General features: G+C 45.5%; 1 protein-coding gene and 1 long non-coding RNA gene across 3 annotated transcripts in view; one reads left to right on the top strand and one right to left on the bottom strand.

The window, feature by feature from the left end:
- Positions 1-19,129: 19,129 nt before the first annotated feature.
- Positions 19,130-21,707, bottom strand: LOC311520878. Of its 2 annotated transcripts, none has more exons than XR_014711722.1 (2): positions 21,638-21,707; positions 19,130-21,055 (listed from the first exon to the last, which is right to left on the bottom strand). It is a non-coding gene; the product is annotated as an uncharacterized lncRNA (long non-coding RNA). The 2 variants fall into 2 exon arrangements; XR_014711723.1 differs by having other exon boundaries at positions 21,596-21,683.
- Positions 21,708-21,794: 87 nt separating this feature from the next.
- The window catches only part of SNX30 (sorting nexin family member 30), a 61,415-nt gene continuing 59,829 nt past the window's right edge, over positions 21,795-23,380 (top strand). The window contains exon 1 of the mRNA XM_084628761.1: positions 21,795-22,094. Coding sequence (XP_084484887.1) covers positions 21,927-22,094 — 168 coding nt within the window. The 5' untranslated portion in view covers positions 21,795-21,926. The remainder of the gene's footprint in view (positions 22,095-23,380) is intronic.

Below are 23,380 nucleotides of genomic sequence, written 5' to 3' on the forward strand. Positions count from 1 at the left end.
GGGTGGGTTTCACCAGCAGCATAAACATATTACCCTCTAAAGGCTGCTTGTGCCTAGAGAAGTTGAGATACAGTTTAGGATAATTTTACATCAACAATTTACAGATTGCTTGGCATATGTGTAAATGGTATACGTGATGGCTCACTGGGCTGTGAAGGCTTAGCTGGAGTTTGGGATGGATCCATTACTCATGAGTGACAGATCTGCCAGTGAGTTATGCGGGTCACTGCAAATGCACCCTCTTGTATTCTGTATTTGCCATGTGTATTACAAAACAAACAAACAATTTTGGGAATGTTTTAGTGAGTTCTTAAGCATTTTATTAAAGGTATTTTATATCCCTTTGCCTGTAAAGCTAGCTGCCTTGGTTACCATGAATCCAACTGTGCAAATTAAAGGCACATAATCAATTCATTTCTTGCTTGACTGCATTTTATCACAAGCTTCCATCATTTTTCACATGCTTATTACCTTCACACAAGTGCATGTATTACCTCCACAGCTTTAAAGGCTTTGACCAAACAAAGATTCACAAACAACACTACGTGCTTAACTTTATATGTACATGACTAGCCCCACTGACTTCAATGGGACTTCTCCGATGTATAAAAGTTAAGCATATGTGTCAGTCTTTTTAGTAGGGGAGGGGGGCAAAACCTTATCCTGCAGCTCTGCAGGGTAAGAAACAGGAGCTGCGTGCTGTTGGGAAGGAGAGATTCTGTCCTTCCTAAAGGGACACATGAAGTCATTGTACCTTATATTCATGAGTCAATATGTATTACATATTTCATGATAATTTTATATATGCATATACACGTGTATAAAATACCTACATAGACACTATGCCTCTCTACAAATCGAACAAAAAGAAAAATTATGAATAAGGAAGCAGATAAGGGAGAGAGTCAAGGGAGGAGCATCAAAAAGAGGGGAGAGTTTTCATTTGCAGACACGGCCAACTGACTAAACTTTAAGATACGTTTTAGACACACTCCAACTCATCTACAGTACTTTTACTGTAGAAAGCAGGGTGGATTTGATTTAAATCACTAGTCAGGAAGACTCGATTTAATCATGGATTTCTACGTAAAAGGGCATTCTTGTTGGTTGTTATAACCTTAATACATATTCTTCACAACTCAGAGATGGATGTAGGTTTCAGTTTTAGAAGGTACACACTATACATTTTTTTTAAGTGATTTATTTGGAAAACTTTTCAGATTCATTTTACAGCTATATCAGAAAATGAATGATTGGTTATTTCATTTACCAAAGGTGATTGAAGCAGATATTTATGAAGTCATTGAGAGGTGAACTATCTCCAATTCAACAAGTTAATCACTAATATTTGGAGGATTTTCTTGCCATGCTGTATTAGGAGGAGAACATCTCCAGACAGATATTTGTTGTTTTATTTAACTAAAACAACAACATTATGTATTCTGGATTTTTTTCTTCAACCACAAACATAATATTTTAACAAAACACACACGTGAATTTTTGAATTTAGTTAAACATTCAAGTTTTTAAAAATCAGGTTTGTTTTTATTAAAATTGTTTTTAACTAAAATAGTTGAATAATTTAAAAAAAAAACAAATAGACTATGTCAGCCAGGTCAACATGAGAAACTTAAAATATTGGCTTCTGCAGCTCAGTCATCTTCACCTTCATTTTCCTGTTTGTTCATAATATGGAAAAGAAAAACAAGCTTTCCTGCTTTTTCAGGTCCCAAACGATTTCTCAGTTTGGAATGAATTATTGGTCCAAAGGAAGAAAATATTCTTTCTACAGCAGCAGAAGAAGCTACTGCTGTTAAAAGTGAGATGATCATTTCAACAGTCTCTGAATCCAGGTGCTTAAGTGACTTCCACCAGTTCACTGGTGTGACTTTCTTTAAAACATCATCAGGAAACATATATTTCTTGAATGGTTCTTATTCCCAAACTGGGTCTCTTTCACGGCCTGCTACCCTTATAGGTTTTCCCTTTTAGTGAGAGAATGGTATGGTAGATCTCAAATGAATGAAGGCTACACTCAGAAAGACCTCAAGACTTCTGGAATATGCTGCTCAAACAGTTTCACTTTTGTTTCTACTGCCTGTCCCTCCCTTCTCACATTTATCTCCAGACTTCTTCTCCTTGTCCAGATCTATTCCATCCCCAACAATCTTCTATTCATTGAACTTTTTGAAACTTTGCACTTTTAGAGAGAGGTAAGGGATTGACTCTGAGTACACAAATTTGCAGAGGGACAACAGGGTTGAGGTCTGTTATTTCTCACCTCTATATATTATTTACTTAAAACATTTTTGCTGTTAACAAGTATGTTATCTCTGAAGACACAAATCCACAGTTTGAGAACTGCAAAACTAAGCATCTCTGATGGTATCTTCTAGACTGAGCACTGAGTCCCATTGGGTAGATAGAAAGATTAACCTAAATAATCTCTGCAGAAGCCCATAGAACACCATAAAATTGGGTCCCTAATCCATGAACTATTGGAACTCATTTACAAAACTTTTCTTAAACATTACATGACTATATTGTTTCATACTATAAGAATTAGAATTTATAATCCCTATTCCATGATGTGATATTTTTGAGCTATAATGTATCTTAATTAAAATGATCTTTATATAGGCTTTTTTCCTCAAAGCATTTTATCAAAAAAATCCAATTTAAATAAAAAAAATCCAATTTTTTTTTAAAAAAATCATTGATTTTTATCCACCCTGGTGGGAAGTGTGCACTGGAGTAGGCTCCTAAACATGTACGTGTTAATGTTAATAACACACTGAACAATAAGAAGTAGAGCTATGGCAGCTCCTATAGAGCAACAGCTGTTCTGCAAAGTAAATTCAACCTCAGTCCTTCCTCTCCCCACTCTCTCCCTCTACAATCGTTATAAGTCCAGGTGCCATTTTACACATTATCCTCTAAACAACAAAGTAAAGATAAAGGCAAAGATACATAATCAGAAGAGTTCTTACCATTTATTGTAAGCTAATTGAGGGACACTTCGTCCCCCACACTGAGCAACTGTGATGCCATCTGCCGTGGTAAATACATACTTGGAATAAATACTTGATTGTCTGCAACTCCAGGGACAAAATAGCAGATTTGTACCAATGCCGGCTTATGGTGCCTTCCCTTAGATCTGTAAATGGGCTATCATGCAGGTATTTTCCCATTACTCAATAAGAAGATTAATAGCAATTGCTACAATTCCTGCTGTGCATAAAAGCACCTTATTACCTAAATGTTGTATTGTTAACTTTGTTAGTGCTAGCACTTGTTGCTGTTTTTATTCAGTCCTCTTTTCTCCTCCAACATATTTTAAAATTGTAATGATATATAGATATAAAAATGTGTAAACCTATTAGGGATTTTGATTGGCAGTAAATGAAAGACCAAATTCTGCCCCGCAGATCTGTACAAGCTGCTGTAGATCGCTGCTACCAAAGTCCCCTGTGTATTTGAGGTTGGAGTTTGTCTATACTATGTCTATACTAAGATTTTTGCATATAAATTCCCACGCTTGCTAATGGTGGCCCATTTCCAACTATGGTAGGTAGCAACCATGGGAGCTGTGGTGAAGAGGAGGCTTCTATGGCTGTCAGTTTTTAACACTGTGGTTTAGACCTGCTCTGAAGAGGTTAAGACAATATAGCATTAAACACCAAAAGCAGCACTACCTTGTCTACACTAGTGCTCCCACAATTGCTACCACCAGTTGAAGACCAAGAATGAGACTTTTTTTTTCCAAAAGATCCCTTGAGTAGACACCAGTATATCTGAGTAAGGCAAGATTTCCAAGATTGCATTTTAAGCATGTAGTTGGGGCAATGATGTCCACATGCAAAGGATCAGAATTATGTTCAGGAGTTAATTGAATCATGTGCTGCAAATCAAAATGTAGGCTATAATCTGACCTGGTTGTGCACTGATCCTACAACTACCCGCTACGTGAAGAGCTCCCAATGAAGGCAAATGAAGTGGGTGCAGGGTCAGGGCCCCTAACAGTCTGAACAGCTTCTCAGATTTTCAACAAATGTGAAGAAAAATGTAACTGCCCCCAAGTGGACAGCTATCCATACCCACTTGCTCATTAACATAGGGGCCCCCATTCAATCTGTGCTCTCATTTGAACTGCATGTCAAATTGTGACATTTAGCCACATGTCTGAATAGAGGTAGTGCAGAGCTGAGCTGCCCCAAGGAGCTCAGGGCTCTTTGAACACTAGCCAGGCCACTATGTCCACACAGTATCTGTGATGGATGGTGCACCATCTGGGCCAGTCTGTAATGGAGAGAGAAAGCCTTTGCCCCAGATTCTCCCTGCCCCCTTAGGGCCACACTGAGAAGCAATCCTTATGCTCCCCCAAGCACAGAGCCTACAGTCATGTGAGGCTCTTTGCTCACTCCCTCCTTTATCATCCATGTAAAGACTTATCACAGCCTGACCCTGCTCAGACAGCTTCTATCAGATCCTTTCCCCTCCTCATTTAAACAAACAATCCTTGCATTAAAGAAAAAACAACAAAGTAGCATGTGAAAATGTATGTGAAGTGATGTAGAGATGAAAAATTTTCTTGCAAAATAGTCATTGTAGTTAATACGACATCTGAAATTCTTGATCCCCTGAAACGGCTCAGAAACTAACCCTTTGCCTGTTTGTCCAATTCTAGCAGCATAAAAATGTCCCCTGTTCTGTTTTGTTGTTTTTCAGTAGGTCTGATGGAAGAATGAAGAATTGTTAGGATTTTGCTTAGCATGTTTGTCAGCTTTTCATTTGGAATGAGAGAGAGAGAATTTGAAGTTGAGCCTCTCTTGAATAAGTTATTTGGCATGTTAATTACTTAATTTTCATCTCACATGCTGTATTTTGATAGGGTTGTTTGTTTGGCAGCTGATTTTCAAACTTGGTAACACCCTAATTCAAAATAAATTAAAAATAGAAAGAGCAATGAAAACATTTTTGACATATGGGAACAATCAAATTCGTAGCATGGTAATTTGACCTATAAGGAATGGAACAGAACATTGCAAACAGCACTTTTAAATCACAGTTTCTTAAGTATGAGATCCCTAGACAAAATGTAGGGGCCTATTTCCGTACTCCTAACTATGTAGAAAATACACTTTTCTTCTTCAAAACTTGGCTGTCACTCCATAGGCCTGCTTGCATAGGGCCAGATCTTGCAACAGGGATCTTTATGTGAAGATGCATGACTCCTAGCCTCTGATGTAATAGGAGTGCTGTGAGGTCTTGCCACCTGGATTCAGGACCTGGCTGTATTTTTTGTTCTTTTATTTAATGCACAATAGGTTTGGGGCTTCTCAAAGCTCCCTGTTGAAAAATGTTGACGCCCACACAGGTGCTTCCAATCAAGCTTATAACAGAGTGTTGCCAACTCTTGTGAGTTTAACACAAGTCTCATGATATTGTGGGTTTTTCCTCAGAGCACCAGCTCCTGGAGTCAAGTGATTACATGACAACCTCAGCTCCCTTTTAAAAAAGAAATTAAGTTCCTATCTGTTGCAGTACAGGAGAAAGCTGGAAAATGTGACTTGAGTGTATCCCAAAGGCTCTGAGACCAGAAAGCAAAGCAAAAGAACCCAAGTGTTACTGTTATTTTTAAAAAGTCCCATGATTTCTAAGCTAATTTAATGGATTTTTGAGGCCTGACTCCTGATTTTTGAACTTTTTGGGATGGAAATGCTATGTTTTGTACCTGCAACTCAACCAGCTATACAAACACCGTTGGAAATTAGGAGCCTAAATATCTTTGAGATCTGAATCTTCACCTTTAAGAGACTCATGTAATCAGTACAAAATTGTGGCTATTCAGGGTTTTGCAGAATGCAAGTTATTAAGAAAAAAGTTATTTGGCAAAGGTTCAAAGTTAAATAACCTATGAATGATGCAGCAAAGAGAACTACTGTACAAATTAAATATCTTGGCATTACAGTAATGTGCAGAAAAATAAGGAACGTGTAACTGAAGCATGACAATGATTTCTGTCCCTCTGCACTGTCAGACATTAAGAACATAACAAGAACAAGATAAAAAGCAATGTGTGGTTCATATAATCTGAGACTTGTATGAAGATTTGCAGCCTTCAATCCTGCAAAATTACCCGTGGTTTAAATGTGGTGTTTTTGTTTGTTTTCCTTAGTATGAACCGCAGGATCAAGTGTAAAGTTATTTAAAAGGAGGAAAAAACAAATTTTAACTTTGCATTTGATCTTTTCTAACAAACCCAGCACACTGCATAATTTTCATAATATGTAAATTTAACAAAGCATATTCTCTTATGCAAATAAAACTACCTGTCTCCTATGTCAAGAGTTACCCAAACTAAACTCCAGGCACAGGACAGAGAGGAAGAGAAACAGATATGGCACAAATAGAATGAACAATTGATTTAATTATACAACAGATGCAGAATGATCCTACAACTGAGTCATACTATAGCTGGGTTTGCCTGTTTGTCTGAGTCAGGGAGGACCATGTAAAGTGCCTTTGCATTTCTTCCAACAAGACTTCAGCCTGTTTGTATTCTGGAGTTCATAAATCTTCTTGCAGTTTGCATCTAGTGAGACAATTTATTATTTTAAAAATTGGTTTGGATCTAAAAGACTCCTTTTTCTCAGTCAGAATATGAACAAGAGGCTGCTAGGCTCTCCAACACCACTTTCTACAAGCCATTACCCTCTGATCCCACTGAGGGTTACCAAAAGAAACTATACCATCTGCTCAAGAAACTCTCTGAAAAAGCACAAGAACAAATCTGCACAGACACACCCCTAGAACCCCGAGCAGGGGTATTCTATCTGCTACCCAAGATCCATAAACCTGGAAATCCTGGACGCCCCATCATCTCAGGCATTGGCACAATGACAGCAGGATTGTCTAGCTATGTAGACTCCCTCCTCAGGCCCTACACTCCCAGCGATCTTCGAGACACCACTGACTTCATGAGGAAACTACAATCCATCGGTGATTTTCCTGAAAACACCATCCTGGCCACTATGGATGTAGAAGCCCTCTACACCAACATTCCACACAAAGATGGACTACAAGCCGTCAGGAACAGTATCCCCGATAATGTCACGGCAAACCTGGTGGCTGAACTTTGTGACTTTGTCCTCATCCCTAACTATTTCACATTTGGGGACAATGTATACCTTCAAATCAGTGGCACTGCTATGGGTACCCCCATGGCCCCACAGTATGCCAACATTTTTATGTCTGACTTAAAACAACGCTTCCTCAGCTCTCCTCCCCTAATGCCCCTACTCTGCTTGTGCTACATTGATGACATCTTCATCATCTGGACCCATGGAAAAGAAGCCCTTGAGGAATTCCACCATGATTTCAACAATTTCCATCCCACCATCAACCTCAGCCTGGACCAGTCCACACAAGAGATCCACTTCCTGGACACTGCGGTGCTAATAAGCAATGGTCACATAAACACCAGCCTATACCAGAACCCTACTGACCGCTATACTTACCTACATGCCTCCAGCTTTCATCCAGACCACACCACACGATCCATTGTCTACAGCCAAGCTCTACGATACAACCGCATTTGCTCCAACCCGACAAACACCTACAAGATCTCAATCAAGCATTCTTACAACTAAAATACCCCACCTGCTGAAGTGAAGAAACAGATTGACAGAGCCAGAAGAGTACCCAGAAGTCACCTACTACAGGACAGGCCCAACAAAGAAAATAACAGAATGCCGCTAGCTGTCACCTTCAGCCCCCAACTAAAACCTCTCCAACGCATCATCAAGGATCTATAACCTATCCTGAAGGACGACCCATCACTGTCACAGATCTTGGGAGACAGGCCAGTCCTTGCTTACAGACAGCCCCCCAACCTGAAGCAAATACTCCCCAGCAACCACACACCACACACCAGAACCACTAACCCAGGAACCTATCCTTGCAACAAAGCCTGTTGCCAAATGTGTCCACATATCTATTCAGGAGACACCATCATAGGGCCTAATCACATCAGCCACACCGTCAGAGGCTCGTTCACCTGCACATCTACCAATGTGATATGCCATCATGTGCCAGCAATGCCCCTCTGCCATGCACATTGGTCAAACTGGACAGTCTCTACGTAAAAGAATAAATGGACACAAATCAGACCTCAAGAATTATAACATTCAAAAGCCAGTCAGAGAACACTTCAATCTCTCTGGTTACTCGATTACAGACCTAAAAGTGGCAATACTTCAACGAAAAAACTTCAAAAACAGACTCCAACGAGAGACTGCTGAATTGGAATTAGTTTGCAAACTGGATACAATTAACTTAGGCTTGAATAGAGACTGGGAGTGGATGGTTCATTACACAAAGTAAAACTATTTGCCCATGTTTATCCCCCCCCCCCCACCGCCCACTGTTCCTCAGATGTTCTTGTCAACTGCTGGAAATGGCCCACCTTGATTATCACTACAAAAGATCTCCCCCGCCCCCCCACTCTCCTGCTGGTAATAGCTCACCTTAAGTGATCACTCTCCTTACAGTGTGTATGGTAACACCCATTGTTTCATGTTCTCTGTGTATATAAATCTCCCCACTGTATTTTCCACTGAATGCATCCGATGAAGTGAGCTGTAACTCACGAAAGCTTATGCTCAAATAAATTTGTTAGTCTCTAAGGTGCCACAAGTCCTCCTTTTCTTTTTTCCTCAGTAGTTAGTGTCAGATAGGAGGATAAGGATGACATGTATCAGATCCAGTTAGACACAGTCCAAGCAATTTACAGAAATGAGATTAGTTAGCAGAGAGGCAGAAAAATACATCGCATGCCTATACTACATTCTCCGTGAGCTAGACCAATAAATAAATCATTGCAGTGGAGCTCTGAGTTTTAACCATGTGCTGGGGAATTATACTAAGTAGTGACCTCACAACATCATTCTAGAAACCGGTTGCTCAGGCATAGTGGTCGATGTGATATTAAAATATGCCTAGATAGATGGGTATAAATGAGAACAGAATTTCTACCTAGGCAATGGTTTTCTGGTGTAATTGAGAGCAGAATTTTGCCCCAGAGAGGCAAGTTCTGAAATCACTGCATGTATGCTTCATTTGGAGATTTGGGCTGGAGCTGGTAACTCTACTCAGTGACTGGTTGGAGGAATGGATGAGAAGAACTGCTGCTAACTGGTAAGCTGTTGGTAAAAGAGGTATGGAGTCAAAGGTTGCAGAAATCCTCCTTTGAGGTCACCCAAAGGAAATTAATTCCCCCAAAAGCATGCCAGATGAGAAAACCTGTCTAACGGGTGATCACAGTGGTTTCTGTGTAGATTTTAGATACATTGGGAAATAATTTAGAGTCTATTAAGATACTGTATGTGTGAGATTATTTATGGTGTTCCATATTGTTTTTTTCTGAAACAGTTGTTTAAAAAATATAGCCAGCAAGTACAACACACACAGCATGATGGCAAATGGATTCTGACTGGGGCCTTCGAGGGCTATCACAACATAAATAGTAAATAATAGTAAGTTATTTATAGTCGGAATCCAATTTCATAGCTTTTCCTTCACAAAATAGCACTTCCTTGTGTAATGAATGTGCATTGTGCTCCTATTCCTATATTCATACCTCTGCCATATTTATGCAGGCCCAAACCTGTAAACACTCACATGCTTAACTCTACACAGTCAATATGTACTACTCACATGCAAGAAATTACAAACCTGCATAAACGCTTGAGGATCAGGATCCAAGGCGGTAATGTTTTAAAGGAATTATAATCAGAAGCGTTTTGATTAATAGTGATCCTCTCTCCATAACATACTACTCTATTACGTCTAATTAGTGCTGAATAAATAGTTCACAAATAATTTATACAACAAATATAGCTTCTTTATCTGCTTGGGGAATATTTGAAAACAGACTGCAATTGCCTCCAATTTATTAATTATTCAAAAGCTTTCAGCACATTTTTAACTCGATGCACTGATGGCTAAATTCTCTCTGAGGTTTTGACACATGCTATCCACACTGTGTTGGTTAGTTGTGAAAGTTCACACAAATTGCTCACGGGGCCCTTGGTAAATGTGCAGAGGCCAGTATAAAAACAGCTAAGTTAAATATAAAAACAGCTAAGTTAAATAGTTCCCCATTTAAGTTTGTTCTAAACAACAAAGTTTTTTACAAAAACTAGTAAGAATGAAAAGCGTAAAACAGATCTTCCTTAAAAATGCAAATTCAAAAAAAAATTTAAGTGTTCCTTTGCAGGGAAGTCAAATGCATTCTCTGATGGTGAAACTGACTCGTGGTGAGAGAGCGGCTGAGTGATCGAGCTTGAAAAGTCTCCCATCCTCAGGCCTAATTGGTCAGGAGATGTGCCCCATTACTAGGCCAGAGTGGGGTTTGGAGGTCCATGAGCTAATTAGCCAATTAACAGACAAGTGGTTCAAAAAGAGCACAGGAAGTAAGTAAGTGAGGAAAAAGGGGAGGGTGAAAGTTAACAGAGTCTGACAAGAGGTGCTCTCTGGTAAAGGCCTCATTAAAGGTGCGCAGATATGTATTGGTGGGGGTAATTAGACACTGTAAATAAAGTACATACTGGTGTTTTCAAGCAAAAGGGTCTCCGAGCCATTTGTATTCATGGAAGAGGCAAGGGCACCATGTATGTACCCTGTCATGCTAATCTAGTATCAGTGTTCAAGTAGAGTGAAAGTAAACAAAGGAGAAATATTGAACAGGACACTATTTTATTTATTACAGAAACCCCTAGTGGCCCCATTTGTGCAAGGCTCTGTACAAACACACATCTCCGTGTTAGAGACTCTACAGATACAGAGCTGGTTACAACACTTCAAAATTTGGAATTTTCAATGAAAAAAGGTGAAACATTTTCCTGGTTTTTAATACCAGCTCCTTGTACAGTCTAAGGCCCAGATACTGTATATCAATGGAACTGCCTACGGTGCATAAAGTTAAGCACATACATAAGTCTTTACAGAATCAGGGGTTAAATAAAGAAGATGGAGAAAGGAAAATTGAGGGGTGAAGTGACTTGCCTTAGATACTACAGCAACTCAGTGGTAGACTCTAGGGGACTAGAGGTGAAATCCTGGACACACTGAAGTCAATGGGAGTTTCACCATTGACTTCACTGAGGCCAGGATTTCACCCAGGTCTCCTGAGACCCTGAGCAGTGCCCTATCCACTGGACCACATTACCTGTAAGGGGACCTATTGCTACTCCCATTAAATTACTTGGGATTTTTGTTGAGCAGAACAATTTAGGAATCTGAAGTTTTATCCAAAATACAGAAAAGGCATTTGTTAAATATATGACTTTTACCTTGATAGTGTCTCTTTTACACTTACTGGTGACCTCTGAATTCAGATTCCCCTTGCAAAGACTTGTGCACATCCTTAACAATTATTCACTGTGAGTATTCCCACTGAAATTTTGAAAATACTCATGTGCATAATGGTCCTGACTGGGGCTCCAGTTGGGCAAAGATTTATTTTTAAGTATGTGAGTAGTCTCAAATTAAGCCCAGGGGAAAATTTTTGCTAAATTGGGGCCGTAACCAAACAGATAGCAAGGACTGGCTTCAAAAGGGCTTGTTTGGCTTGATCATTATTATTTATAGTATCACAGCAACACCTCAGAGGTCCCAACCAGGAATGAGGACCATTGTGCAAGGTGCTGTACAAATAAAGAGCAAAATTTAGGCCTGGTCTACAGTACGCAGTTATTTCGGAATTAGCCGAGTTAATTCAAAATAAAACTGATTCCGTTCACACGACCAAACTGGTTTTTTCGATTTAAAGGGCTCTTTAATCCTATTTCTGTACTCCACCTTGGCAAGTGGAGTAGCGCTAAAATTGAGATTGTAGTTCCCGGTTACAGGTACTGTGGACGCAATTCGATGTTATTGGCCTCCAGGAACTATCCCAGAATGCTCCCTTGTGACCGTTCTGGACAACACTCTCAACTCCGATGCACTAGCCAGGTAGGCAGTAAAAGCCCGGGGAACTTTTGAATTTCATTTCCTGTTTGGTCACCATCAGCACAGGTGACCATCAGCACAGTCCACCATCACAGGCGACCATGCAGAGTCCACCATCACAAGAGACCACGCAGTCCTGGATTCGCAGATGAGCTCCAGCTTGGTCCGAATGGGAGGTACTGGATCTCATTGCATGTTGGGGAGACGAATCTGTTATGGCAGAACTACGTTCCAAAAAAAGAAACGCAAATACGTACGCTAAAGTCTCCAGGGCCATGATGGAAAGATGCTACTCCCACACCACGCTTGGACGCATCTGTGGTTACTAGGAATGGTTTGTCAAAGTCTGGGACCCTTAGCACAGGGTCAGACATGAGTGTCACTTTAAGCTGGTCAAAGGCCGTCTGACATTCTTCAGTCCACTGAATGGCATTTGGCTGTTTCTTTTTGGTTAGGTCTGTCAGTGGGGCGGCGTTTTGGCTTTATTGAGGTACAAATCGCCTGTAATATCCGGCGAAGCCTAAGAAGGATTGGACCTGTTTCTTTGACCTTGGGACAGGCCACTTTTGGATAGCATCCACTTTGGCCTGTAGGGGGTTGATAGTTCCTTGACTCACCTGGTGTCCAAGGTAAGTCACTTTGTTTAGGCCTATTTGACACTTCTTAGCCTTAACAGTTAGTCCTGCCACCCTTATGTGCTCAAAGACTTTTTGTAGATGTTCCAGGTGTTCTGCCCAGGAATCCGAAAATATGGCCACATCATCAAGGTAGGCGACTGCATATTCTCCTAATCCCACTAGGAGACCATCTACAAGTCTTTGGAAGGTAGCGGGTGCATTCCAAAGCCCAAAAGGGAGCACATTAAATTCATACAGCCCGACATGGGTGGTGAAGGCTGACCTTTCCTTGGCGGATTCATCCAGCGGTACCTGCCAGTACCCCTTGGTTAAGTCCAAGGTAGAGATGAACTGGGCATGTCCCAGTTTCTCTAGTAGTTCATCTGTGTGTGGCATTGGATAGTTGTCTGGGTGAGTTACAGCATTTAGCTCACGGTAGTCCACGCAAAAACGTATCTCCCCATCTGGTTTGGGAACTAGAACCACTGGAGATGCCCATGCACTGCCAGAGGGGCGGATTACACCCATCTGTAGCATACCCTATAGATCTCCCATTCTGTAGCAGTTTTAGCTTGAGGAGACACCCGGTAAGGTTGGGCTTTAATTGGGTGAGCATTACCTGTGTCAATGGAGTGGTATGCCCGTTCAGTCAGTCCTGGGGTGGCTGAGAACGTCGGCATGTAGCTAGTGCACAGCTCCTTGATCTGAAATCGCTGCGTATGCCCAAGGGCCATGGAGAGGTTCACCTCTTCCATGCCACCATCACTTTTCCCTTCGTAGTAGATACCTTCAGGCCACTCAGCGCCATCTCCTCCCTGGACTAAACTGACAAACCTTTAATTCTCTGGAATAAAAGGGCTTTAGAGAATTAATATGGTACACTTTAGGCTTTTGGTTGGAGGTGGGGAATGCTATGAGATAAGTAACAGCTCCCAGGCGCTCTTGAACTGTGAATGGCCCTTCCCACGACGCTTCCATTTTATGGGCCTGGAGCACCTTTAAGACCATAACCTGGTCCCCTACTTTGAAGGAATGTTCTCTGGCATGTTTATCATACCAGGCTTTTTGCTCTTTTTGAGCATCCTGTAGGTTTTCTTTAGCAAGGGCTAAAGAGGTTTGGAGGGTGTTTTGTAGGTTGGTTACAAAGTCCAGAATGTTACTTCCTGGAGAAGGTGTAAACTCCTCCCATTGCTGCTTCACCAAAGGGTAATGGCCCCTTAACCTCACGGCCATATACAAGTTCAAATGGAGAAAACCCTAACCTGGGATGTGGTACAGCTCTGTAGGCAAAGAGCAACTGCTGCAACACTAGGTCCCAATCATTGGAGTGCTCATTTACGAATTAATGTATCATGGCCCCCAAAGTTCCATTAAATTTCTCCACCAGGTCATTTGTTTGATGATGGTAAGGGGTGGCAACCAAGTAATTCACCCCATGAGCTTCCCAAAGGCTTTCCATAGTTCCTGCCAGGAAATTAGTTCCTGTACCTGGAGAGGGGCTGGTCTTGTGGGTTTCCCACTCTTTGGCATACCTCACAAGATCGGACATAGGCAGAAACATCCTTGCCCATTCTTCCCAGTGGAATGACCTCCCCAAACGGTCTTTGATCCTGTTCATCCCAGCATGGCCACTAGGATGATCATGGGCTAAGCTCAAGAGCTTTTCCAGATACTTAGTTGGAACTACCAACTGTCTCTGAGGATGCGAGTCTTCCTAGTGCCCACCAGAAAGAGTTTCCTTGCATAAAAGTCCTCTTTCTACAACAAACCGGGATTGATCAGAAGAGTTGAGAGGTGATGGGTTGCTCTGTGCCTCGGTGCAAGCTCTCTGGAGGGTTTCGTCTGCTTCCTGTTCAGCCTGGAACTGTTCCCTTGATGTTGGAGATATCAGTTCCTCAGTGGATTGTGGACTTGGGCTTGGTCCCTCTGGAAGTGATGCAGGTGATGGGGCTGTTTCCGTTGACTGTGAACCGCTCTCTGCTGGTGCACTATGTTGGGGTTCAGGCTCTGGCTGAGCTTCTTGTGTAGGGTTATCTGCTGCTGCCAGTGCAGGTTCGGTGGGGCCCTCTGATCTTGGGGTTGCAAGCACTGGATTCAGTGCTGGCAATGGGTCTGGTGCTGGTTGTTCTGCCAGTTTCAGTTCTGGGACTGGCTCTGTCTGGGTCTCTGGAACTGGATCCACTACTGCTGTTGCTGACGTTGGCATGGGGTCTGGTTCCATTGCCTCTGACCGGGTCCTGTTAGAAGTTTCTGGAATAGAGCTAGGTGTGACAGCTTGCTTAGCGTGGCTGCGGGTGACCATTCCCACCCTCTTGGCTAGCTTCACATGATTGGCCAAGTCTTCCCCCAACAGCATGGGGATGGGATAATCATCATAGACTGCAAAAGTCCACGTTCCTGACCAGCCCTTGTACTGGACCGGTAACTTGGCTGTAGGCAAGTCAAAAGAATTGGACTTGAAGGGTTGAATCATCACTTGGATTTCTGGGTTGATTAAATTGGGGTCCACTAAGGAAGCATGGATAGCTGACATTTGCGCTCCAGTGTCCATCCACGCGGTGATCTTCTTCCCGCCCACACTCACAGTTTCTCTCCACTCTGTGGGTATCTGGGAGGTATCTGGGCCTGAGGACCTCTGGTGTGATTCTGGTGCAATGAACGTAATCTGTTGGGGTTCTTGGGGCAGTTGGCCTTTACATGCCCCGGCTCGTTACATTTAAAACATCGTCCAGCTGACAAGTCACTGGGGCGAGGTGGGTTGCTGGAGAACGGTGTGGCGGGATGATAAGGTGTCTGGAGTGTCCCTTGGGGTGTAGTTGGAGCCTTGGACTGCCCCCGGTAGTAGGGGGTGGTCTGAGGTTGTCCCTTCTGGTATCCGCTCCAACTGCGACCAGTTTTTTTCTTTTCTGCCAATTCCACCCATTTGACTCCAATCTCCCCCACCTGAATTACAGTTTTGGGCTTCCCATTTAGGATGTATCTTTCTATTTCTTCAGGAACACCCTCTAAGAACTGCTCCATTTGCATTAGGAAGGGCAAATCTTCTGGAGATTTAACACTTGCTTCTGATATCCAGGCATCCCAATGTTCCACAATGAGGTAGGCATGTCAGGTAAATGACACGTCTGGTTTCCACCTTAGGGCTCTGAACCGCTGACGGGAATGCTCAGGTGTTAGCCCAATTCTGACTCTCACCTGGGTTTTAAACAGTTCATACTTGTTCATGTGTTCCTTAGGCATTTCAGCCGCCACCTCGGCTAAGGGTCCACTGAGCTGCAGCCTCAGCTCTACCATGTATTGGTCTGTAGAGATGCTGTACCCAAGGCAGGCCCTTTTGAAGTTTTCTAAGAAGGCCTCAGTATCATCGCCTGCCTTGTAGGTGGGGAACTTTCTGGGATGGGAAGTGGTACCTGGAGAAGGATTGCTTGGGTCTGTTGGTATATTCTGCTGAGCCTTTGCCTTCTCCATCTCCAGTGCATGCTTCCTCTCTTTTTCCTTCTCCTCCATTTCTTTTTCCCTTGCCTCCATAGCTCTCCTGTGGGCAGCCTCTTGGGTTTTTTCTGCCTCTTTCGCTGCCTCCATTTCTTTGTCCTTTGCTTCCATTTCTTTGTCCTTTGCCTCCATAGCTCTCCTGTGGGCAGCCTCTAGGGCTTTTTCTGCTTCTTTTGCTGTCTCCAGTCTGGTTAACTCCAGTTTGTGTTGTGCCTTGGTTTCTGTCATTTTAGCCTCTCTGTTTTTAACTAACTTTACACCCGAGAGTTAGAAAGAAAACCACAAAAAACAAACAAAAAAACCTGGCTTGTAAAGTTTTGCTGTGCTGTAATCTGATACCTATGTTCTCTGATAGCTATTCTCAGCCTACAGAAAAATCCTTTAAAAAAACACCTCTGTCTCCAGGCAAATAGACAGAAAAAGCCTCTAGCTGCTCTTAGCTAAAAAAAACAAACCAACCTCTTCAAGTCTGTGAAAAACTTGTGAATTTCCTTGCAGGAGGTTAACTACCCTGCCTTTAGGTAGAGAAAACGCTAGCTCAAAAAAGAAAGATCCCTTTGTTATGCCTGCTGCTCTGGCCCCCCAGACAGAGACATAGAATTACAAAACCTTTTAAAATCTTGCTGTGCTTCTGGTTCAAAATGATCTAAAAAAAAAATCTCAAAATGATCTCAAAATGATCCCACCGCTCTGCCACCATGTCAAGCTTCCTTCCCCACTCTGAACTCTAGGGTACAGATGTGGGGACCTGCATGAAAGACCCCCTAAGCTTATTCTTACCAGCTTAGGTTAAAAACTTCCTCAAGGTACAAACTTTGCCTTGTCCTTGAACCCTATGCTGCCCCCACCAAGCGTGTTAAACAAAGAACAGGGAAAGAGGCCACTTGGAGACGTCTTCCCCCCAAAATATCCCCCAAGCCCTACACCCCCTTTCCTGGGGAAGTATTGATAAAAATTCTCACCAATTTGTACAGGTGAACACAGACACAAACCCTTGGATCTTAAGAACAATGAAAAAATCAATCAGGTTCTTAAAAGAAGACTTTTAATTAAAGAAAAAGTAAAAGAATCACCTCTGTAAAATTAGGATGGTAAATACCTTACAGGGTAATCAGATTCAAAACATAGAGAATCTCTCTAGGCAAAACCTTAAGTTACAAAAAGACCCAAAAACAGGAATATACATTCCATCCAGCACAGCTATTTTACCAGCCATTAAACAAAAGAAATCTAATGCATTTCTAGCTAGATTACTTACTAACTTTTTACAGGAGTTCTGAGCTGCATTCCTGATCTGTTCCCGGCAAAAGCATCACACAGACAGACAGACCCTTTGTTCCCCCCACTCCAGCTTTGAAATGATCTTGTCTCCTCATTGGTCATTTTGGTCAGGTGCCAGTGAGGTTATCTTACCTTCTTAACCCTTTACAGGTGAAAGGGTTTTGCCTCTGGCCAGGAGGGATTTTATAGCACTGAGGACAGAAAGGTGGTTACCCTTCCCTTTATATTTATGACATGTACACTAAAGTCTCCAGGGCCATGATGGAAAGAGGCTACTCCAGGGACACAGAGCAGTGTCATACAAAAATCAAGGAGCTCAGGCAAGTGTACCAAGAAGCCAGGGAGGTGAACATGCACTCTGGATCACAGCCCCACCCATGTCGCTTCTACTGTGAGCTGCATGCAATTAGGGGGTGTGAAGCCACCACTACCCCACCACTGTCCGTGGACACCTGCAAGGTGGGAGTTGCAGGGAGCGAGGAGGATGAGTTATTGGAGGACAAAGAGGAGCAGGAGGACAGTGCACAGGCGGCAAGTTGGGGAATCCGTTTTCCCCCTAGCCAGGGACTATTCTTAACGCTGGAGCCAACAGCCTCCCCCAACTCCCAAGGTGGGCTCCTGGACCATGACCCTGGAGAAGACACTTCTGGTGAGTGAGAGCCTGATCGGAGCCTGGGTGTAGGGGGAAACCCAGCTGCACTGGGCTGTTCGCGTTTAGTTTAAAGGGCTCATCCCTGCTCAGAGCCTCATCGGAGCCACGTGGTGGGTGCGGAGGGGCGGGGGGTGTTGTGTGAAGCGATCATCCCACAGAGCCTGCAGGCCCTCCTTTTATATGGCAAACCCTCCAGGCATTGCTTGCTATGGGAAAGGGGGCCTAGCAGTTTGAAAGCATTGAAATGAATGCGGAAGAAGCAGAACTCCGCATGCCCCTAGGGCTTACCATGGCTGCCTGCAAGCTGAATTCTGTTGCCCGGCCGCGTGTAATGGCTTACTCACACCAAAGTGGCAGGCACTTCAGTATAAGAGGCAAAATGCGACCTTGTACAGAAAGAACATGTGCTGTGTACGATGAATTGCCTGTTTCACTGAGAAAGAGTGTTCCCTTTGTTCTCTAAAATGTATCCTTTAAAATACTACCCTCCTTTTTTCTCCTCCCGCAGGTGCAAATGTTTCAACGTGGCCCCTATCTACTCCGTTCCAGAGGCTGGTCCAGATTAGAAGGCGGAAAAAACAAACTCGGGATGACGTGTTTGCTGAGCTCATGCAGTCCTCCCACACTGATAGAGCCCAGCTGAATGTGTGGAGGCAAACAATTGCGGAGTCCCGTAAAGCGTTAAATGAACACAAAGAGAGGAGGCAGGATGCTATAGTCAAACTCATGGGGGAGCAAACTGACATGCTCCGCTGTATGGTGGATCTAATGCAGGAAAGGCAGCAAGACCACAGACAGCCGCTGCAGCCCCTGAATAACCGCCCTCCCTCCTCCCCAAGTTCCATAGCCTCCTCACCCAGATGCCCAAGAATATGTGGGAGGGGGAGGCTACGGGGACCCCACACTCAACCCCAGAGGATTGCACAAGCAGCAGAAAGCTGGCATATCCGATTTTGATTCGGTTTCTAGACTTGTCCTTCCCTCCTTCTCCTCCACCCCCCTAACCCAATACTCCCCACCCCCCGTCTACCTTCTGATTTCTCTCTTTGTGTTGTGCAACAAATAATAAATAATGTTTTTTTAAACAATTGTGACTTTATTTCCTTTCATATAGATAGGGGGTGGGTAACATCAAGAGAAACAAACACAACTGTCACACCGTACCCTGGCCAGTCATGAAATTGGCTTTCAAAGCTTCTCTGATGTGCAGCGTGCTCTGCTGCGCTCTTCTAATCGCCCTGTCGTCTGGCTGTGTGAAATTGGCCACCAGGTGAGTTGCCTCAACCTCCCACCCCGCCATTATCATCTCCCCGTTACTCTCACAGATATTGTGGAGCACACAACAAGCAGCAATTACAACTGGAATATTGGTTGTGCTGAGATCTAATTGAATCAGTAAACTGCATCAGCAAGCTTTCAAACATCCAAAAGCACATTCTACCACCATTCTGCACTTGCTCAGCCTATAGTTGAACTGCTCCTTACTACTGTCCAGGGTGCCTGTGTATGGCTTCATAAGCCATGGCATTAAGGGGTAGGCTGTGTCCCCGAGGATAACTGTAGGATTCATTCAAGGTTCATGCACTTGGCAACATTCAGGGCACACCCGGAGTGTTGTGTAGGAGCAGTGCACACACGGCTCCTCTCAAGGGCATGAACCTTGGAATCTCGCCCAGATAACATGAACCATGGGAAGCCTCCCAGGACTGGGCTCAAGGCCCGAGAGCAAGGAATGAGGTAGATAGATATTGGTAAATAAGAATGTTAAACAAAGCCAGTGTATTCCTTTTATCTGTTGGAGAATGTAATGCCCGGGGGGAGAGAAAGAATAAAGGAGAGGGTGGAAAGCTGACAGGCCTAGTCCGTTGGCAGACCAGCCTGTTTGCTTGCTTAAAGCTTTGTGCTGTCTCGTATTTGAACCGCAACAGATAACTATAGGCATTTCAACATCCCCAACGGTAATATTCTGGTCTGGGAAGTAAGTCCCTTCCTGCTGCTGTTCAAACAGACCAGAGTTCCTGAAGATGCAAGCATCATGCACCTTTCCTGGCCATCCCACGTTGATGTCGGTGAAACGTCCCTTGTGTCACCATGGAAAAGTAAGCCTTGCGGTTTATGTACTGGCCACCCCGGTGTTCCAGGGCCAAGATAGGGATATGCATTCCGTCTATCGCCCCACCACAGTTAGGGAACCCCAGTGCATTAAAGCCATCCACAATGGTCTGCACATTTCCCAATGTGACTACCATTGATAGCAGCTGGTCAATGACTGCGTTGGCTACTTGCAGCACAGCAGTCCCCACAGTAGATTTGCCCACTCCAGACTGATTCGTGACTGACCGGTAGCTGTCGGGCGTTGCAAGCTTCCACAGGGCTATGGCCACTCGCTTCTCAACTGTGAGGACTACTCTCATTTTGGTGTCTTTGCACTTCAGGGCAGGGGACAGCAAGTCACAAAGTTCCATGAAAGTGGCCCTACGCATACAAAAGTTTCTCAGCCACTGGGAATCATTCCAGACCTGCAACGCTATGCGATCCCACCAGTCTGTGCTTGTTTCCAGGGCCCAGAATCAGTGTTCCATGGCATGAACCTTCCCCAATGCCATCATGATCTCCCAGTCACCACATGCCGTGCTTCTAGGAACATCTGTGTCCGAGTCTTCATCACTATCGTAATTGCGCTGTTGTTGCTTCCTTGCCCGGTTTTGCAGGTTCTGCACATACTGCTGGATAATGCACAAGGTATTTACAATGGTCACAACTGCAGCGGAGATCTGAGCGGGCTCCATGCTTGCCGTGCTATGGCACCTGCACCGGTAATCCAGGAAAAAGGGCATGAAACGTAGGAGAGCAGAGTGGCAGAAGAAGAGGTGCTGTTCGGTTCACACGGTAGCTGAAAAAAGGCGGTAAATGGTTGTCTTCTGTAGCTTTCACGGAGGTGGGAGCCCAGGACAGACAACATGGAGAAGCTCGGTAGCGCGGCAAGAGCGGGAGAGCAGAGCTGGCCGCGGAAGCGGTCGATGAGGAAGAGAAAGAGTAGATACTTATAGAGATTACATAGAAAGGTGAGAGAAAATGTGAGTTGGATTCATAGTACCAGGAAAGAAGCGGTGCACCGTATTGCACCATCTGCTGAAAGCAGTATGGCGTCTGCACACCAAAAAGGCGTGGAACGATTGTCTGCCGTAGCTTTTACGGGGGGGGGGGGGGAGCGACTGTCGACACACACCCGGAAACACCCGCGAGAATGTTTTTGCCCCACCCTGCCCTGGGAGCTTAACCCAGAATGCCAGTGGGCTGTGGGACAGCTACCCACAGGGCGCCGCTCCGGCCTTCGATGCCAGCCTCGGGACTGTGGACCCACTCTGCCGAACTCACGCGCTTTAGTGGGGACACACGAGGCCGAGGGTATAAAATCGCTTCCGAAACCTCGACTAGAATCATCTCCAAATAATGCCCTACTGTGGGCGTACCCTCCCCGGAGAGTTCACGATCCAGGCCCCTGACCCCGGCGTTATGTCACCCGACCCCCGCACCGCACCTGCTAGCCCAGCTCCCTGCGCGCCCAGCCCGCGCTGCTCACCCTGCGGCCGCGCCCAGCCCAGGCTGGCGGGGGGCCCCGAGCGGGCCGCGCCAGCCGGAGGAGGCGGAGCTCCTGGGCGGGCTCCCCGGGAGACACGCCCACGCTGCCGCGGCGGCTGCACCGTGCCTTCCGCGTCCGCCCCGCCGCTGCCCGCCCCCTGCGCGGCGGCCGGGCGTGGAGCGAGCGGCTGGGCGGCGCACGGGCTCCGGCTCCGCCGGGCTGCAGCGGGCGGGGGCGGCCTCTGCCTTGGCCCGCGCTCCTTGCCCGCCTACCGCCGCCAGGCGCAGCCATGTCGGCCGGGGGCGGCGGGCTGGGGACCCCCCGGGCCCTGCCCTCCTCCGGGCCCCGGGCTCTGCGGGACATGCCGCACCCGCTGGCCGCTTCCAGCAGCGAGGAGGCGGCCGCCGAGCTCACCCCCAGCCCGGACCTGCTGCTGCCCCGCAGCTTCGCCGACAAGGTACGGCCCCGGCCGGGCCGGGGTGCGGGCAGAGGGCGGCGGGGGAGGGAATGAATGGCGGGGCTTCTCTGCCCGCCGGCTGCATCCCGCGTCGCCCGGTGCTGCGAAAGACCCCTTCGCCCAGCCCGCCGGCGATGCTCGGGGCACATCAGCAGGCGCGCTGGGCTGCTCCAGGGCGGCTGTGCTCTCCCGGGGGGCTGCTTGCGCACCCCCACATCCGCCTGGGTTCGGTTGGCGCCCGGGAGTGCGGTGGGAAAGACTTGAGCAGCAGGTGAAATCCCCGCCCTCGCCCTCTCTTGTTGTCTTGGCCGCTGGTTAAGCGGGCAGGATGTGGTCCATGCTCCTCTTCTGTTCGGTCTTAGGCCTTTATTGCCAGTGATGGATGATGAGGACTAGATCCCTGCCTCCCAAGGTGTAGCCTGTAGCCGGGCGGGGAAGGTTCTGTGCCCCTGCTATGATTGCGTACCCTTAGGCTTGTCATCCGTTTGAATGCGAGCCTCTCCTCCGGAGCCGCTTTCCTTGCCACTTCCCCTTCTCGCAGCACTAATATGGCAGGTAGGCTGTGCTGCCCCCCCCCCCCCTCGAAGCTGTGTGCCCGCATACTCCATGAGTCTGGGTGTCTTGAGAAGTGCTACGTTTCTAAATACCTTGTGACTCTCTCCTCTCTGGAGGGAACTTGACGCAACATTGACTGGCAGTCAGGGCAGACCTCGCATGATACCGGTGTTGCTCATTCCTGCAATGGTTTGCTATTTCTTACTGAGCATGCATGTGGCCTTCTTTTTTTTTTTTTTTTTAAATTGTAGCTGAGTAAAGACATCTGGTCGGGTTGGATAGTCGTTATGCTTTGGGCAGCTTGTGGGGGTGGGCCTGAAGCTTTCTCAAACTAAATTTCATTCAGTCAATGGGCACATATGGGGCTTGCAAGTTGCTGCAGGCTTCCTGAACGCTGAATGGCATTCTCCATTCTCATGGACTTGTGTAGTGTGGGGCCATGTGTCAACAGTTACAAATCTGCCATCTGGAGACTTTTTGTGGCTGCCCCCAGCTTTGTCTAAATCCACATGGGTGGAGCTCTGTACAGGGCAAAACTGAGGTGATCTGGAGCCCCAAGCATATACCCTTTTTGCCCTGCCGTGCTTCTTAGTGGGGTGGCAGTGGCCATCCCTCCCCCTACAAGTGTCTGGGGCCTCTCCCTCATCCCTGGTCCACCATTCCTTGTCTCTGAGGGGGATGGTGCCTTGTCTGGAGGAGAGGGGACTTGCCCACCTGAGCAAAAGACTGTG

The sequence above is a fragment of the Lepidochelys olivacea genome, assembly GCF_965140295.1.
Source record: "Lepidochelys olivacea isolate rLepOli2 genome assembly, chromosome: 5".
In the NCBI taxonomy this organism is placed as follows: domain Eukaryota; kingdom Metazoa; phylum Chordata; order Testudines; family Cheloniidae; genus Lepidochelys; species Lepidochelys olivacea.